Source organism: Caretta caretta, chromosome 14 (assembly GCF_965140235.1).
Source record: "Caretta caretta isolate rCarCar2 chromosome 14, rCarCar1.hap1, whole genome shotgun sequence".
Taxonomy (NCBI): Eukaryota; Metazoa; Chordata; order Testudines; family Cheloniidae; genus Caretta; species Caretta caretta.
In genome coordinates, this window is record NC_134219.1 from 20,646,159 (window position 1) to 20,664,378 (window position 18,220).

The 18,220-nt window shown below is 46.7% G+C and overlaps 1 protein-coding gene across 3 annotated transcripts in view; it reads left to right on the plus strand.

Moving 5' to 3' along the window:
* Positions 1-17,221, plus strand: part of TRIM16 (tripartite motif containing 16) — a 113,952-nt gene extending 96,731 nt beyond the window's left edge. Inside the window, exons 1-6 of one of the 3 annotated variants that reach the window (XM_048818368.2) lie at positions 426-992; positions 2,897-2,992; positions 6,456-6,689; positions 8,083-8,254; positions 15,061-15,156; positions 15,516-17,221. In XM_048818368.2, coding sequence (XP_048674325.2) covers positions 426-992; positions 2,897-2,992; positions 6,456-6,689; positions 8,083-8,254; positions 15,061-15,156; positions 15,516-16,153 — 1,803 coding nt within the window. In that variant the 3' untranslated portion in view covers positions 16,154-17,221. Of the gene's footprint in view, positions 1-425; positions 993-2,896; positions 2,993-6,455; positions 6,690-8,082; positions 8,255-15,060; positions 15,157-15,515 lie in introns of those variants that run through there. The other 2 variants (XM_048818369.2, XM_048818370.2) reach the window with 2 other exon arrangements.
* Positions 17,222-18,220: the final 999 nt, after the last annotated feature.

Below are 18,220 nucleotides of genomic sequence, written 5' to 3' on the forward strand. Positions count from 1 at the left end.
AAACCCCAAAACCAATTTTTTGTTTATTTTCAGTAGTTTTCAGCTGAATTTTTCTTGGTTCTTGATGAAAATTTGAAATTTTCCATTTGGGAGGAAAAAAACAACTTTCCAGCCAACTGTAGCTGGAAGTACAGAGGACAGCAAGTCCGGGTGGAAGGTTGTAGATTTGAGACAGAGGGACAGTGACAAGATTGACAGCTTTTAAGGAGCAGCATTTATCTACAGCTCACACAACCTGTCATTCACAGAACAAACTCACTTGCGGTTTGCTTCTTGGCTCTGGTTGCACTCCTACTTCCTGAAAGGGGCTGGAAAGAGTTAACAGCTGCAGGCAGTTGGGTGAGTTCAGGTGTGTCACTTTCTTTCATTCCCCCTTTGCTGTGCAGTTACAGTGTGCATGCCTTGGAAGGCAGAGGAACTCAGAAATGGCTGACTGTGGCCCCACTGCTCCAGACAGGCTGCCCCAGGAATTGGTACTAGGTGACCCTGTCCCTAAGGCAAAAGGGCACCAGGTCTGTGAGGGCAATGGCTTCCCAGGTGAGAAAACTGAAGGTGAAGAGTTGAGTGGCCATGAAAGCCCAGAAGCCACTAGCCCAGGACCTGACCTGCAGGGCAGTTTGATTGTACATGGCTCTGAGATGGCAACGGGCCAGCCTGGCCTTCTGGAGCAGGGGAACGGTCTGGAGGATGGGCAAGAGATCCTGTGTGACTTCTGCATGGCCCAGAAGGTCCTGGCAGTGAAGTCCTGCTTGACCTGCATGGTGAATTACTGCGAGGACCACCTCCGGCCTCACCTGGAGAACAGCAAGCTGCGGAGCCACAAGCTGATGGACCCCGCGAAGGACATTGATCTGCAGACCTGTGAGACTCACAAAGGCCACTTGGGGTGGTTCTGCCAGACCGACCTGGTGTGTGTCTGTGAGGAGTGCCTGGCCGAAGAGCACAAGGGGCACAACTTGCTCACCTGTGAGGCAGCCAGGAAGGACAATGAGGTGTGTCACTGCCTGGTATTTATTGGTGTTCATTGGGGAAGAGTGATCCAGGATGCAGAGGGGCATAGGGGCAGAGTGGGGCCCAGGGCCTTCTCACTCACAACCGTTATACACTCGTCTTACTCTTATACTAGGATTTGGCATGAGTGGGTTTGCTCCTGATTGAAGCTGTGATAAGGGAGAGGAGCCCTAGGTCTTGTCTGATTTGTAGCCTGTATAGGGCTCTTGGTTTCATTAATGAGTTACTTGTACTTTATATCAAAGAGGGATTTGTTGTCCCTGGCTGTGGGCCAAATCCTCAAGTCTTTACTCAGTTTCTACCCTGTCAAAGCCACCACTCACATTGGTGTAAAGCAGGAGTAACCTCATTAATACCAATGGGCCTGATTCCCCAGGGCCTGAGACCGTGTGTCACTACTTCCCCCTGTGCCAAGAGGATATGAATCACTACTGTTCTGATTCTGAGCTCAGAATTGGGCTCAACAGAATCACAAAGGAGTAAAACCCAGTGAGGGGGTGAGTCGAGCCCACTGTCTTTGTAAGGACTGAGTAAAGGCTCCAGGATTTGACCCTAGAGTGCACCACTGTGTAGTGTGTAGCAGTGAAAGACTGGTTTGGGAAGTATATAGTTGCATTTCTTCTTCCTATACTGAGCGAGATACAAATCTGTGCCCTTTGCAGCTTGTGTTTACCTTCCCTTCCACTCCCAGCTGGGGGCGGAAACGGGCTCCATTCCAGGACCAGGTTTCTGTTGCCAGTACCTGCTCGAGAAGGTTTGTTTAAAAATGCTGTTGATTTATCTGTGAATGGACTAAAGATTTCCTGGTTTAAAATGAGCCAACAGCGTTTCTCAATGCTGTATGCTTTATAATGGGAATTCCAGTTGTGCCTATAACCTGTCCCCTCCCCGCCCCCCAACAACCCGGCTTTGGCATGATATGTGAGAATCAAACGGGCCATTTCATGTTAATACTCTGGTCTTTTTGTCATGGGTAAAATTTTCTAAAGCACCTATGGGATTCAGGAGCCCAAGTCCAATTTGCAAAAGTGACTTAGGGCCCAATTTTAAAAGGTATCTAGGGGCCTAAAGATGCAGATAGCTGTTTGGGGGGATTTCAGTGGGAGTTTGGTGCCTGGGTGCTTTTGAAAATTCCACTAAACCTACCTGCCCCTTTAGGTTTCTGAATATCTTTCAAAACCTGACCATGAGTCACTTTTGAAACTGGGACCTCTGGCTCCAAGTCACATAGGCGCCCTATGGAGTTAATGGAGTGAAAACCAGTATAAATGAGAGCAGACTCAGACCCTAGAAGTGAGAGGGAAACTTTTTTCAGAACCTTGAAAATTTTTACTTCAAATTTGGGTCTAGAAATGTTCCAAGATTTGGGTGGGCTGGAGGGATTGGTTTTACGTTTGTTAACCATTCCATCTGTTCCTAGTCTTTGTATGAAAGATCAAGGCAAAACCCAGACCCTTTCCTCTTGTATTTTCCCCACTCATTGATCTGGATTCTGACATATCCCTTCCACTGCTCTGGATGACTGACCTTCTTAGGGCTTATTTACTGCAGCCATGTGTAACCAAGGATGTTTTATTTGCTGTTTCTGTTGCTGTCATAGGCTTTCCCAGCCGCTAGAGGTAGCAGGAGCTGCAGAGACAGAATTTTCTAATTTATTGTGTTGCTGGAAAAAATGACACACTCCCCAGATCAGACAGAAGCTAATAAAAATGTCCAGAGTGTTGTGAGTCTGTGGATTGCTCTTGTCTGTGGGAAGTGGAGCGGGTTCCAGCTGGCTGCTTTGGGTACCAAAAATCAGCTATAGAGTTTCATAAAACCCTCTCTCTGCTATCCTGTTTGGTCACTGAGAGAGTGGATTGTTAACACCTGCTTCATCCATTCACAGAGAGAACTTCTGCAGACTCAAGCAGAGTACGACTGGAAACTGAAGTCCACTGAAAACGCAATTGTCAAGCTGCAGAATAATACACAGTCTATAGTGGTAAGGACAGAACTTGGGTTATTTCTCCTCCTCAGATTAAACTGAACCCATAATAATGGAATGAAAATGGTTGTATGATATTTAATGGTAGCCTGGATAATGGTCTTACAATCCTTTATGTGTGAAGTGTATGAAGCCTCCATGTTTCTGTCATCTGCAGACATCTCCATGCCTGTTCCATGCCGCTGGCATGCTCTCCCCTCTCTGGTCACAAGCCGCTACTCACATTCCATTAAAAACCCTGAGAAGCAAGACAATAACATGCCAATGGGGCAGGTTGGATGGAAGGGTGGGTGGGACACTAACCCGAGACTCAATTCCCTGTTCTGCCACAGTCTTCCTGTGTGACCTTGGGCAAACCACTTAGTCTCCCTCTGGCTCCATTTCCCACCTGTACAATAGGGAGAATAGCACTGCCCTGCCTCTTGGGTGTTGTGAAGAGTAATATGTTAAAAATTGTGAGGTGCTCAGACATGATGGTAATGGGGACCAGATAAATACCTCAGAAAGAGAGATTTACACCACTGAGAATCAAGCCCACTAACTATTACATAAAAAACAGCTTGACACCAAAGATTGAACTGGGAGCTCAGAGAGCTGCAGCAGCTCAACTAAAGCTTCCTACATGGGGCTGTAACTAACTCTTTTCCTCTGCAGATTGCTCACAGAACGGGACCTGTAGCAAACATTCACTTAGGGGTTACACTGAGATACTGAATCCCAAATTCTTTGGACAATCTCAGATAACATCTCAACTTCACAGCTCAAACTCCCCTCCAGTGCAGTATTACCCTGAAAAGTGACTATAAAAAGACAGTGAGGTCCTAGCCTGGGTAGAATCACAACGTCCAGAGGCCACGTGACAATTAAAATGCACGACTGTCAAAAGCTGAAAAACTCCACCAAATTTCAGGCTTGTTTTGAATTGCGGGGGAGATTTTTGGGCTGCTTTGCCTTTAATCCAAGTGGCTTTGTTCATCTCGTGAGGGAACACTTGCAAATGCCAAAAGATTTAGTATTCCAGGGCAGGGTCAGCTTTGTGCCGGCTTCTGTTGTGGAGAATCCACCCAGAACTGTTGTTTGATGATATCATTCAGCTGCCTATGTGAAGCATCTTTGGTGAGTCACATCTCCACAGGGCTTCCAAAGAGCAGTGTCACGTTTCAACAGTTTGAAAAGCGGACTAATCATATTAATTGTTACCCTTTTGAAATTGTCCTGTGTTGTGGCCATAATACTCACGTAAACCCGCAGACTTCACTCCATGGTACAGCCTCCGCAGCTGCTTCCTCGGATAGGATGTTACTTTTCTGCATGGTAATTCCAGAACCAACCCTCAGGACATGGCTAATGAGAGATGAAGCCCTTCATTTCTAGGTGGCTGCTTCAAATCTAGGGGAAAGTCGTTACCTCCTGATAGCCTCTGTGAGATAATTTGCTGGTCTGAGTCCAGTTTCTATTTCTGGATGAATTCTCAGATCAACAGCCACTGGCTCTGACTCACCTCTTTGTAGGCAGTCTGAGCAGAAATGGGAGTTAGGGGCTTAAATGCCTTTGAGGAGCCAGTCCTCAACTCTGATAATCTGGGAGAATGAGGGTTTTTGTTTGATTTACAAGGAAGTATGGAGAGGATCCAAGTCAGCCTGGTTGTAGCCATCCTGCTGGAGAGATCCTGTAACCTCTCCATGAGGCCACATGGTACTTTCCCCCCAGGGACTGTTGAGTAGAAATCAGGGTGGAATTTTACCCTGTGATTCATTGAAGTTACGCCTTATTTCCATTTCCAGCAGCAGGGCTCCAGCCCCAGTGCAGGCAGGGCTGCATCCTCTGTGCCATACAATACCTGTCCTACTTCAATAATGAGAAGAGATCCTGTTTGTTTACTCATTGTGTTCATAGGCCCCAACTTCTACTCAACCCCCCTCTGCTCCCAGCCCCGCCCCCATTCCAACCCCTACCCCAAAGCCCGCACCCCAACTCCACCCCCTCCCTGCCCCTATTCCGACCCCTTCCCCAAATCCCAGCCCCGCTTCTTCCCTGCCTCCTCCCCTGAGCGCGCCACGTTCCTGCTCCTCCCCCGTACCTCCCACCACCAAACAGCACCCACGGAGCACCCACAGAGTCGGTGCCTATGACTGTGTTACCTTCTCAATTATCCATTGGAAGTGCCTCCATGTCCGTTTCTGTGTGTGCTGTGCTTTGTCGCATGGGAAGCTCATTGTGGGAACAGAGGTGTTACTCCTGTGGATTTTCTCCCCTCTCTGTTGGTACTTTGAGAGCCCCCCTCCCCCCCCAACTGCCCAATTCTCCACAGTAAGTCTCAGTGCTTTGCAACTTGGCCACCAGCCTTATAAATAGGCTTGGCAGAATTTTACTTTCATTTTTATAATTTCAGCTGACTGTGTTCATATTTATTTTTAAGCATTTTTATTTTTTATTCATTTAAATGTTCACAGTTGTGGGAAGTTATGGGGGTGTCCATCAATGGGGAGGGTCAAACAATAATTGTTTCATGACAGTGGACGTTGAGATTCAAAAAATGAAAGCTTGATAACCATTACAACACAAATTGTCAGCATCACATCTCAAAATAGCCAAAGTCAATATCCTCAAATCAAACTCTGCCACGTGCTCAGGCAGAATGTTTCTTCCTGTGCCTGACTGTGAATTTTGATTACTGTTGATGGAAATATTTTTTTGCCGGTTTGCGTGCGTACGGCGAAATCAATCTTTACTGACACCTACCAATAAAAATCGAATCCTTCCATGCCGACTTATAAATAAATGATGAGGATTAACTGGGATATCAGTACTGTGCATTCAGAAGGCTTGCTGTTGGGTTGTTGGTGTCAAATCCCTCCATAGCCAGGTGCTGAGATAGCTGGTCTTCTTATGTATGGGCAATGCATAACTGGTTCAGGCCTATGGTTCACTGTGATCTAACCCCATAACACAATGAAAAGGAAGACACAGCGCTACATGGGCATGCTTTCCTTCATCCTTCCAATTCTCTGTTCTGAAAAGAAATGCCATCCCCTTCCTGGGTCAACTCGCCACCTCCTACAACTTTGATTGGGATTACAGGTTGCCCTTTTAACAGCATCCAGCAGTTCCACAGGTCCAATTAACTTAACCTTTCTGTCACAGAAAGGTATTTCCCTGGCTATGATTCTTAATCAGTCAAAACCTAAGAGCCCTAAACTGCTCTCAGGTTGTGTGTATGTATGTGTGTTGGGGCATAGGGGAAGAGACCAGGATCTGCTGGAAACAGGCCATGGGTTCCAGTTCCTTGGTTTGGATTTACTGATTAGCTGTTGCTGTCACTGCCTTTGTGCTGTGGAGGCATCTCCACAGTGATTAGAAAATGCTGTTTGCACATCCTGATGCATTTGCCAGGAAGGTGCAATGGCGAAACGGCGAGGCTGGTTGGAAAAGGCAACAGCGGTGGCTTTTGTCCCTGTAGAGTTCTATTTCCGAAGTGAAAAACCTGGTGTCCGGTCAGTTTGGGGAGCTCTTGGAAGCTGTCAAGATGGCCCACTCGGATGTACTGGCATTTCTAGAGGAGAAGGAGCACGTGGCGGTGAATCAAGCCAACGGGATAAAGATCCATCTGGAGCACAAGCATGCTGCCATGGAAGAGAATAAACTCAGGCTGGAGAAGATGGCCCTCCACACCAGTGACATCCTGTTCCTTAAGGTAGCATGAAGGACAAGGCCTTTCCACAAGGGTGAAAGTAACTTAAAGGACTTACTGGTACTCTGGAGTCCTAAGCAGGGGTGTGTGGCCTCAACCGGAAGAGGTGGGGCCTTTAAATACCCAGGCCCTTTAAATCAAGATTTAAAAGCCCAGGGGCTCCCAGCTGCAGTTGGAGCCCTGGGGCCTTTAAATCACCCCGGGACCTACCAGCTGCAGAGGCAGCTGGGAGCCCCAGCGCTCAGGGGTGATTTAAAGGGCCCCAGGCTCCAGCCACCGCTACCGCAGCAGAGCTCCCGGCCCTTTAAATCACCGCCGGAGCCCTGTTGCCACTACCCTGGGGCTCCGGCAGCAGGGCTCGGGCGGCTTTTTAAGGGGCTTGGGTCTCCTGTCACTGCGGGGAGCCTGAGGGCCTTTAAAGCACCAGCCTGGGGAAGTCGGTCCAGTCCGGCACGGCATACTGGCTCTTGCCGGAACGCCGTACTGGACCGTACCGGCTTACTTTCACCTCTGCCTTTCCATTATAAAGACCTGGGGGATGGTGTGTCTGTAGATAAGTGTCTGGTTTGTGGCGTTCAGGTCAAGTGTGCAGTACAATCAGACTGCATTGCGCTATTTTATAATTGAAAAATGGTGCCAGGCCTTCTAAGAACATTAGAACCGGCCTGCATCTCCTGTAACCTGAAATGAAGATTCTGACTCCAAATTCAGAACTGATTGACCCTCCCTGAGTTGTGGAGTGTAAGACTGAGATTGTCAAAGTGCCTCTCAGCCCTAAAGTGCTCTGAAATCTAGGAGGAGAGAGAGGGTGAGATTTTTTCACCTTTGTTTTTAAAGAAGGAAAATGTTTCAGATCTCTAAAGGCCACATTGTTTGAGCCTAAACTGTGCAAAGCTCTGGATGAAGATGATAGAACTTTGCCCTACACCTTTATCTCTAGAAGTTGCTAAGACTTCTCTTCATTCTCCCTGGAACTGACTGAGATGCACTATTAGCCTACAGCCAACAACACTGTAATTTCATTATAAATGCTGGGTGTGTTGTTTCCTTCATTATTTTATGACCCTGGTCTTCTTTTTCTAATGCCCTCAGAGTACAGGGAAGCTTGTAGTGAGGTCCAGAGATTGCTGTTCCTTGGCTTTAGCTTTACAATCATAAAGTTTATCTGGTGAACTTCATATTCAGCCTGATCTTAAGGATCTCCCATAATATAGGTTCCTGAATCAGATGAGTTTAAGTTCTTCAGGGCTTCAATGGAATGGAAAGGGTCAGAGTCTGCTCCCACTAAAGTCAATTTGGATTTTGCTAGTAACTTCATGGTGAGATGGATCTGGTACAAAATCAGCCAAACATATGAGGAAATGAGCCTAAACAGAACTGTTTTTTTTTTTGGCAGGAATATTGTGAGCTCAAGAAGAACACAGGGGATGATGTGCTTCCCAGTGTTTATATTGGACTCAAAGATAAACTGTCAGGGATCAGAAGGGTCATCTCAGAGTCAACAGAACTCTTGCTACAGCTTGTACAAACCACCTATAAGGAAAAGCTCCAGGAGTTTGCAAAGGCAGGTGAGTCTCATCCTCTGCCTTGCAGCTGTTTAAGTGTACGTTTGCAGAGCTCTCTCTCTCTCTCTCTCTCTCTCTCTCTCTCTGTGAACACTTTAGTGCTGTCACCAGATGGCAAAAGTGAGGTCCTGATAAAATGCCTGCTGCCCAAAACCCACTACCTGAAGCACATTCGGGGAGGTGTCTAGTCTAAGGAGGTGGGTGGTGGTGGTCGGGGACTCTCTCCTCAGGGGGACTGAGTCATCTATCTGCCGCCCCGACCGGGAAAACCGAGAAGTCTGCTGCTTGTCAGGAGCTAGGATTCACGATGTGACGGAGAGACTGCCGAGACTCATCAAGCCCTCGGATCGCTACCCCTTCCTGCTTCTCCACGTGGGCACCAATGATACTGCCAAGAATGACCTTGAGCGGATCACTGTGGACTATGTGGCTCTGGGAAGAAGGATAAAGGAGTTTGAGGCGCAAGTGGTCTTCTCGTCCATCCTCCCCGTGGAAGGAAAAGGCCTGGGTAAAGACCGTCGAATCGTGGAAGTCAACGAATGGCTACGCAGGTAGTGTCAGAGAGAAGGCTTTGGATTCTTTGACCATGGGATGGTGTTCCAAGAAGGAGGAGTGCTAGGCAGAGACGGACTCCACCTAACGAAGAGAGGGAAGAGCATCTTCGCAAGCAGGCTGGCTAACCTAGTGAGGAGGGCTTTAAACTAGGTTCACCGGGGGAAGGAGACCAAAGCCCTCAGGTAAGTGGGGAAGTGGGATACCGGGAGGAAGCAGGAGCGCGCGAGAGGGCAGGGCTCCTGCCTCATACTGAGAAAGAGGGACGATCAGCAAGTTATCTCAAGTGCCTATACACAAATGCAAGAAGCCTGGGAAACAAGTAGGGAGAACTGGAAGTCCTGGCACAGTCAAGGAATTATGATGTGATTGGAATAACAGAGACTTGGTGGGATAACTCACATGACTGGAGTACTGTCATGGATGGTTATAAACTGTTCAGAAAGGACAGGCAGGGCAGAAAAGGTGGGGGAGTAGCACTGTATGTAAGGGAGCAGTATGACTGCTCAGAGCTCAAGTATGAAACTGCAGAAAAACCTGAGTGTCTCAGGATTAAGTTTAGAAGTCTGAGCAACAAGGGTGATTTCGTGGTGGGAGTCTGCTATAGACCACCGGACCAGGGGGATGAAGTGGACGAGGCTTTCTTCCGGCAACTCACGGAAGTTACTAGATCGCAGGCCCTGGTTCTCATGGGAGACTTCAATCACCCTGATATCTGCTGGGAGAGCAATACAGCGGTGCACAGACAATCCAAGAGGTTTTTGGAAAGGGTAGGGGACAATTTCCTGGTGCAAGTGCTGGAGGAACCAACTAGGGGCAGAGCTCTTCTTGACCTGCTGCTCACAAACCGGGAAGAATTAGTAGGGAAGCTAAAGTGGATGGAAACCTGGGAGGCAGTGACCATGAGATGGTTGAGTTCAGGATCCTGACACAGGGAAGAAAGGAGAGCAGCAGAATACGGACCCTGGACTTCAGAAAAGCAGACTTTGACTCCCTCAGGGAACTGATGGGCAGGATCCCCTGAGAGAATAACATGAGGGGGAAAGGAGTCCAGGACAGCTGGCTGTATTTTAAAGAATCTTTTTTGAGGTTACAGGGACAAACCATCCTGATGTGTAGAAAGAATAGTAAATATGGCAGGCGACCAGCTTGGCTTAACAGTGAAATCCTTGCTGATCTTGAACACACAAAAAAAAGCTTACAAGAAGTGGAAGATTGGACAAATGACCAGGGAAGAGTATAAAAATATTGCTCGGGGATGCAGGAGTGAAATCAGGAAGGCCAAATCACACCTGGAGTTGCAGCTAGCAAGAGATGTTACGAGTAACAAGAAGGGTTTCTTCAGATATGTTAGCAACAAGAAGAAAGTCAAGGAAAGTGTGGGCCCCTTACTGAATGATGGAGGCAACCTCGTGACAGAGGATGTGGAAAAAGCTAATGTACTCAATGCTTTTTTGCCTCTGTCTTCACAAACAAGGTCAGCTCCCAGACTACTGCACTGGGCAGCACAGCATGGGGAGGAGGTGACCAGCCCTCTGTGGAGAAAGAAGTGGTTCGGGACTATTTAGAAAAGCTGGACGAGCACAAGTCCATGAGGCCGGATGCACTGCATCCAAGAGTGCTAAAGGAGTTGGCGGATATGATTGCAGAGCCATTGGCCATTATCTTTGAAAACTCATGGCGATCCGGGGAAGTCCCGGACGACTGGAAAAAGGCTAATGTAGTGCCCATCTTTAAAAAAGGGAAGAAGGAGGATCCTGGGAACTACAGATCAGTCAGCCTCACCTCAGTCTCTGGAAAAATCATGGAGCAGGTCCTCAAGGAATCAATTCTGAAGCACTTAGAGGAGAGGAAAGTGATCAGGAACAGTCAGCATGGATTCACCAAGGGAAGGTCATGCCTGACTAATCTAATTGCCTTCTATGACGAGATAACTGGCTCTGTGGATGAGGGGAAAGTGGTGGACGTGTTGTTCCTTGACTTTAGCAAACTTTTGACACGGTCTCCCACAGTATTCTTGCCAGCAAGTTAAAGAAGTGTGGGCTGGATGAATGGTCTATAAGGTGGATAGAAAGTTGGCTAGATTGTCGGGCTTAACAGGTAGTGATCAATGGCTCCATGTCTAGTTGGCAGCCGGTATCAAGTGGAGTGCCCCAAGGGTCGGTCCTCGGGCTGGTTTTGTTCTGGAGGATGGTGTGGATTACACCCTCAGCAAGTTTGCAGATGACACTAAACTGGGAGGAGAGGTAGATACGCTGGAGGGTAGGGATAGGATACAGAGGGACCTAGACAAATTAGAGGATTGGGCCAAAAGAAATCTGATGAGGTTCAACAAGGACAAGTGCAGAGCCCTGCACTTAGGATGGAAGAATCCCATGCACCGCTACAGACTAGGGACCGAATGGCTTGGCAGCAGTTCTGCAGAAAAGGACTTAGGGGTTACAGTGGACGAGAAGCTGGATATGAGTCAACAGTGTGCCCTTGTTGCCAAGAAGGCCAATGGCATTTTGGGATGTATACGTAGGGGCATTGCCAGCAGATCGAGGGACATAATCATTCCCCTCTATTCAACATTGGTGAGGCCTCATCTGGAGTACTGTGTCCAGTTTTGGGCCCCACACTACAAGAAGGATGTGGAAAAATTGGAAAGAGTCCAGCGGAGGGCAACAAAAATGATTAGGGGACTGGAACACATGATTTATGAGGAGAGGCTGAGGGAACTGGGATTGTTTAGTCTGGGGAAGAGAAGAATGAGGGGGGATTTGATAGCTGCTTTCAACTACCTGAAAGGGGGTTCCAAAGAGGATGGCTTTAGACTGTTCTCAGTGGTAGCTGATGACAGAACAAGGAGTAATGGTCTCAAGTTGCAGTGGGGGAGGTTTAGGTAGGCTATTAGGAAAAACTTTTTCACTAGGAGGGTGGTGAAACACTAGAATGCATTACCTAGGGAGGTGGTGGAATCTCCTTCCTTAGAAGCTTTTAAGGTCAGGCTTGACAAAGCCCTGGCTGGGATGATTTAGTTGGGGATTGGTCCTGCTTTGAGCAGGGGGTTGAACTAGATGACCTCCTGAGGTCCCTTCCAACCCTGATATTCCATGATTCTATGATGCTTCTCTGTGCCACGCGTGGACTGTCCTCCTAAGCCGGTCCTGGGCTCTGAAGGGCCAAATGTCTTTGGACCATCTTTGGCAAACTCTTCTATTTTGAATACACCATACAGTGCATTTGAGTAGCTCTCGGTGTTGTACTTCAGTCCCATTTTATACTAATCCCTCATCCCCTGTTACTGTCTGATGCTCTGTACAGATTCTTTGCAATATTTAATCTCTACCTTCATACTGTTCCATTAGACTCTCTGCAAAATAAGGAAGCTCTGTTCTAATCCTTGCTTGTGGGTGTATGTTCCTGTCCTGGCATCCTGGTTGTGTTTTCTTGAACTCTTGCTTTGTCTCCAAGCCATGATGTTCAGCTACTCCTGCTCCAGGGGGTTTTGGATTCTCCCTCTGGTTAAGGTGTACAGCACACCCATCAGCATTTTTTACACAGACTCACCAAGGCAGTCTCCGTTCTGTCTGCACTCAGAGCCTTGCCCTATTTCACCAGTGCTTTGCAAGGAACTGTGCTCTGCTACTGTCAGAAATGCCCTCTGCTGTGCTTCCACCTTGAACCTGCCCTGTGGTAGTGTCTTCTTATCCTCTTTCAATAAAGTAAAATGCTTTACAATAAATTGTAAATTGTAAATTACAATAAATTGTAAAATGCTTCCCGGGCCCCCAGAAACAGAGAATCCCAAGGTCACAGTGGCAGAGTCAGGAATAGAAACCCACCAGACAATCCTTCCTGTGTGCAATGAGATCATCATGCTGGATTTGCAACATCACACACTGATTCCTATGGTAACAGATTGGGATGTAGAGATTGCGATTTTACTGGATGTCCAAGCATGCGGGAAAAGTGGGATGATTAAGGGGTGTGTGTGTTGGGGGTGATGTTTCTATTTAAGCACAATACTGTGATTAGAAAAGAGAGCAAGCAGAATGTAGAAACATTCCAGGTATTGCCCCCTCTCCTCACTATTTAACTTTGTCCCACTCTTTCTTTCAAATGATCAATCCACCTCAATCAGCAGTTAATGATTTACTGTGTAAAAAGGCCTGGATATTACCTAGGTTGCTATCCAAATGCCTTTTTAGTCCACAATAGAAATCTGATAAGCAATATGAGTCTGACACAATCCAGATGAATTCCTCGCCCTCCCATGCATTAACATTATCAGCTGAGTCAGTTCCACTTGTTTATATGTAGTCACTCCTGGTTTCCCCAGTAAAGCAAAGGCTATTTGCTGTTAGGTGCTAGTGCGATCTCTGCCTGCTTAGAGCATGTATGGAGGTCACAGCATCAATCCTGCCTTGCTGGCAGTCTTGACACAAAGTCAGGTATGAGCTGGAGGTGACAACAAGGAAACCAGGCTCTTTCCTGATGAGAATCAACTCAGCCACCTCAGGACTGAAGTTATTTCCTTGAGAAACATATGGACAGAGGAGGGAGCTGTGGAATCCATGGTGATTTAGCTGGTTTTAACTCCATACAAGTTGTAGCATTTACAGCAAATCTGGTTTTTTTCTGGAATAAATGAGTACTGCAATTTTATAATAATACTTTGTCCTTCTCTACTGCTCTCCATCCAGGGATCTCCAAATGCTCTATAAACATTGCCCACAATTATCCTCCATGATCTAAAAAAGAAAAGGAGTACTTGTGGCACCTTAGAGACTAACCAATTTATTTGATCATAAGCTTTCGTGAGCTACAGCTCACTTCATCAGATGCATACTGTGGAAACTGCAGAAGACATTATATACACAGAGACCATGAAACAATACATGGTCTCTGTGTATATAATGTCTTCTGCAGTTTCCACAGTATGCATCCGATGAAGTGAGCTGTAGCTCACGAAAGCTCATGCTCAAATAAATTGGTTAGTCTCTAAGGTGCCACAAGTACTCCTTTTCTTTTTGCGAATACAGACTAACACGGCTGTTACTCTAAAACCTCCATGATCTATCTATCTCTGGCAGTGCAAAGCAGCCAGAAAGCCAGCTTAACTAGTCACATGGAGATTCCTTTCATACTAGTAATAGCATAGAGCTGGTGACACACCCATCCTAGCCCATGCATAGAAATTTACCTCTGTCATCTCAAGCTATTGCTTCTCCCATTGCCCCGTGATTTCAGTCCTGCCCTTTAGTAGGTACAATGTGATAGCTGTTGCTGATTTCTTATAGTCTCGCCTCTCCTGTTTTCTGTCTTGCTGTTTATTGACTCTCCCTGAATGAAGGACTTTACTTTTATTGGCACTGACCTGCAGCCCTGACTGCTCTCATCTCCACCGGTTGCTTTGCAGTTTGATTCTGTTCTTCTCTGGGTTTGTTCTCCCTCCCATTTCTGCACGCTTGAGTACGATTGGGTTTATGCCAGAGAAACACCTGGCAAGGAAGGACAGGAAACAGCTGCCTAGGGTACAGAGTGGGTCTTGTGTTTTGAGTTTAGCTGATCAGAGAAGCATCACAAAGCCCTAAAAATGACCGGGACTGTGCCACGCCAGCCAAGAGTGCCCTTCCTAGGGTGGTGTGCAGCAGGAACTGCGAGGCTGTTGCACTGTTGCACAAATACAATCAAGCACCAGGCATTGACCATTGCACTGAATAAGTCTCAGCTTCACCTCACCCCTACTCCCTGACACTTGAGTGCAAGAGGCAAGGCAGGCACCAAGACTAGGCACGTCTGAGGAGATGTGGGGTTAAGCGCAGCCCTTTTCGTGGGTTTGAGGCACTAAGATACCCAATCCGCTCTTCAGCCCTTCTACTGCTTTTAGGCTGGAGTAACTTACCAGACGTATTCCCTAGCCATAGTTGAGACCGATGTAGCTCTGCAAGCCGCCTAGGAGGGCTCCACAGGTGACATTTTGTGCTTGACTTCTCTACACCATGTTTCCCTTCACTGCTTACACAAAGTCCCAGGAGGCCAGGATTCAGTGGGCCTCATCCTGATTCTCATCCACGCCAGCTTCACACTGACATTATTATTGATTGTCATTTGTGTTACAGCAGTGCAGTGGGTTTCAACCCGTGGCCCGCGGACCCCTGGGTGGGTTGCAGAGTGTGTCTAAGGGATCCGTGAAAGTTTGTTGTTACCACAGAACAGCAGTTTTCAACCTGTGGTCTGTGGGACTACTAACTGTCTTTTTGTTGTTGAAGAGGACTGTGGGATCAAAACGATGGTGTCTGCACTTGTACCATCCAGGCACCGCATATCAGCTCCAGATCCAGAGACTAGGAGTGACTTTCTCAAGTGTAAGTATTGGAATTAATGACTCTAAAGCAGATGAGGCTCATGGGGGAGAGGGGAATGGGAGTTTGGAAGAGGTTTCTAGAGAGCGACCTGGTTATGTAGTTTATCTTGGATTATCTGTATCTCAGTTGTCTTAATTGTTATCGACTGAAACATGAGCATGGCCACAGCTTCTTTCAATCCCGGTGACAATCGCCTGGGCTATACAAAGGTATTCAGTTGCCCAGTGATGCTCAGCTAATGGACTATGTATAGTAGTGGAGTAGGATCCATAGCTCATATCTTGGGCTAAACAACATGGAGAGTGTTCACTGGAGAGGCCACGTTAGCCATTTCAGTAACAATTTTCTTTTCTATTTAGACACTTGCCCGTTAATGTTTGACCCAGACACAGCCCACAGATATCTCAGGCTCTTGGAGGACAACCACAAAGTGACTAACACCACGCCTTGGGAACACTCCTACCCAGATCACCCTGAAAGATTTGAGCACTGGCGCCAGGTGCTGTCAGACAACAGCTTGTACATGGGTCGCTACTACTTTGAGGCTGAAATAAGCGGAGCCGGCGTTTACATTGGTATGACATACAAAAGCATTGACCGGAAGGGGTCAGAAAGCAACAGCTGTATCTCGGGGAATAACTTCTCCTGGAGCATCCAGTGGCATGGCAAGGGGTTCTCTGTGTGGCACAGTGATGTGGAGACGCCACTGAAAACAGACACGTTCAACAGGATAGGGGTCTATCTGGACTACCCCAAGGGCACTTTGTCCTTCTATGGTGTCACCTTGGACACCATGACTCTGTTACACAAGTTTGAGTGTGAATTTGCTGAGCCGCTCTACCCTGCTTTCTGGCTTTCGAAGAAAGAAAACTCCATCAGAATAATCAAAGCAGAGGATACTGATGAGAAGACTCCTGCCTCTTCTGCTTCCTCAGAGGAAGCTGCTCCTTCCAACACACATTCAGCATCTGAGGTGGAAGCATTGGCCAGTATTTAGGTTGTGGATCAATATTAGTATTGTGGCAGCAGGGGCAGCAAGGAGATACATGCTACTGAGGTTTTAATAAGAGGGTCCATTGTTGGATCATATTAAAGAAGTTCTTTATTAAAATCACAAATTAGTTTGATTCCCCATAGTTTAAATTCCAGGGTATTACTAATTAAGAGGTCTCTTGGTTTTTGGTACTGTTTCTCTCCCTCTATGTGTGAAACTTGCAAGCTGCTAATTGTGTTAGTACATTCTAAGATAGAGTCTGTTCTCAAAGCAATTCTTTGTAACAACAACTACTCACACAGAGAGAGACTCAAAGCAATACTCTGTAACAACAGAAACAGCACCCAGAGACTCCCTGCCCTTTTGTTGTATTCATCTTGCTTTGTTAACAATTGTGATTAAAACAGAGATCGAGGATGTGTGTGGATAATAACTGAATGATCAGGGAGGTGCCAGCCTAAGAATCTAGTGTCCATCGGCTGAAGAAGGCGTCAAGTGGAAATAACCAGAGGACCCCCGGAGGGCAGATTGGAATCCACCCAACAGCCTCAAGAATGGGAGAACCAAAGAACAAGATAACATCTGGCAGCAGGGAGCCATCAGGAATGTGCCATCTGCTGATTGATTCAGCAACAGCATGATGAAGCAATTCCCATAGCCTGGCATAGGAAGACATTCCTATAAAAATGGACTCTAGAAAGTGAGAACTTTGGGGTCTGATTCTGCAAACCAACTTCCAGGAGCATCAGACGAGCATCTGACAAGGCCCTGCTCCCTCATGTCCAGGCCACCTGGCCAGTGGCTTGGCATGAGCAACTCTGAGGCTGGTAATTATGATAATAACCTTGCAGAACCTGTGTGTGTATGAATAAATATGTGAATAAATATCAAATTGAATGGAATGTTATAGCTATAACTAATTGCTTACTATGATTCTTTCTGTATTCACAATAAATGTGGCATTTTGCCTTTTTCCCTTTAATAAGATCCTGCTGGTTTTTATTTTATTGGTATAACATAAACACACAAAAGATGGTGAGATGCTCAGAGACTACAGCAATGAGTGCTTAAGCACCCTAGGTAGAACACTGGACTGGCAGGGCGGAGTTCTGTTCCTGAGTTGTTGATGGGTGACTTTGGGCACCTTCATCTTTGTGCCTCAGTTAATTGATCTGTAAAATGGGGATAAAGATGCTTGCCCACCATTGTAAAAGGGGGGCAGTGCTACATTGCTATATAACTAAATATTATTATTCTTTTCCTCTCTGTCCCTCAAGTCTTCCCTACTTAATCTAGCCTTCTATTGAAACCACCATTCTCTTTTTACGCTTCAGCCCATCACCTCAGGCCTGCCCCAGAACATGTGTGCTGCTTTCCTATTTCATACTGCATCTAATCCAAGCTCTGTCTTTGCCTTCATGCCTTCACAATTGTTAACAAAGCATAAATAATCCTATTCCTGTCTAAAACTCTGAATTTCGACTCCCCTTCCACCTCCTCTACTCCCTATCCTGTCTTCTCCTTGCTCCTTTTCTCTCTGTCCCACTGCCAGTTTTGTACCTTCAGTCATGCTCTCTTCTACATTTGGAACAAATCTCCACATCCTGTCCCCCAAATACCTCCTTCCAACAATACTTAAAACCCTCCTTAAACCCTCTTCTTCCTGAAACATGCCTACCTTGTTGTCCTCATTAAAAATCTCTCCGCCTGAACTGTTGTCCTGTGTCTTTGTTCTATTGGTGAGGGGAAGCACCCTGGGGAAGGCATTGTATCTTACCCTACATTTGCAGGGTGCCATGCAAATGTATGGTGTGTTATACACAATAATTCCAGAACTCCCTTAGAATGTCACTACTTCAATAAGGCTGTACCAGTATACAGGCCAACATCATAAGGTGTTTTGCTCCATGAACCTGGTACTTTATGAAGCACTGTGTGAGGGAAGGTGTACCCCACACAGGTAACAAAAGGATTAACAGGAGCCTGAGCCCAATTATGTGGCATCAGAATGGGTGGTAGGCCTAATTGGTGAGCAATCCCAGCTGACAGGGAGCTGGGTCTTCATAAAGG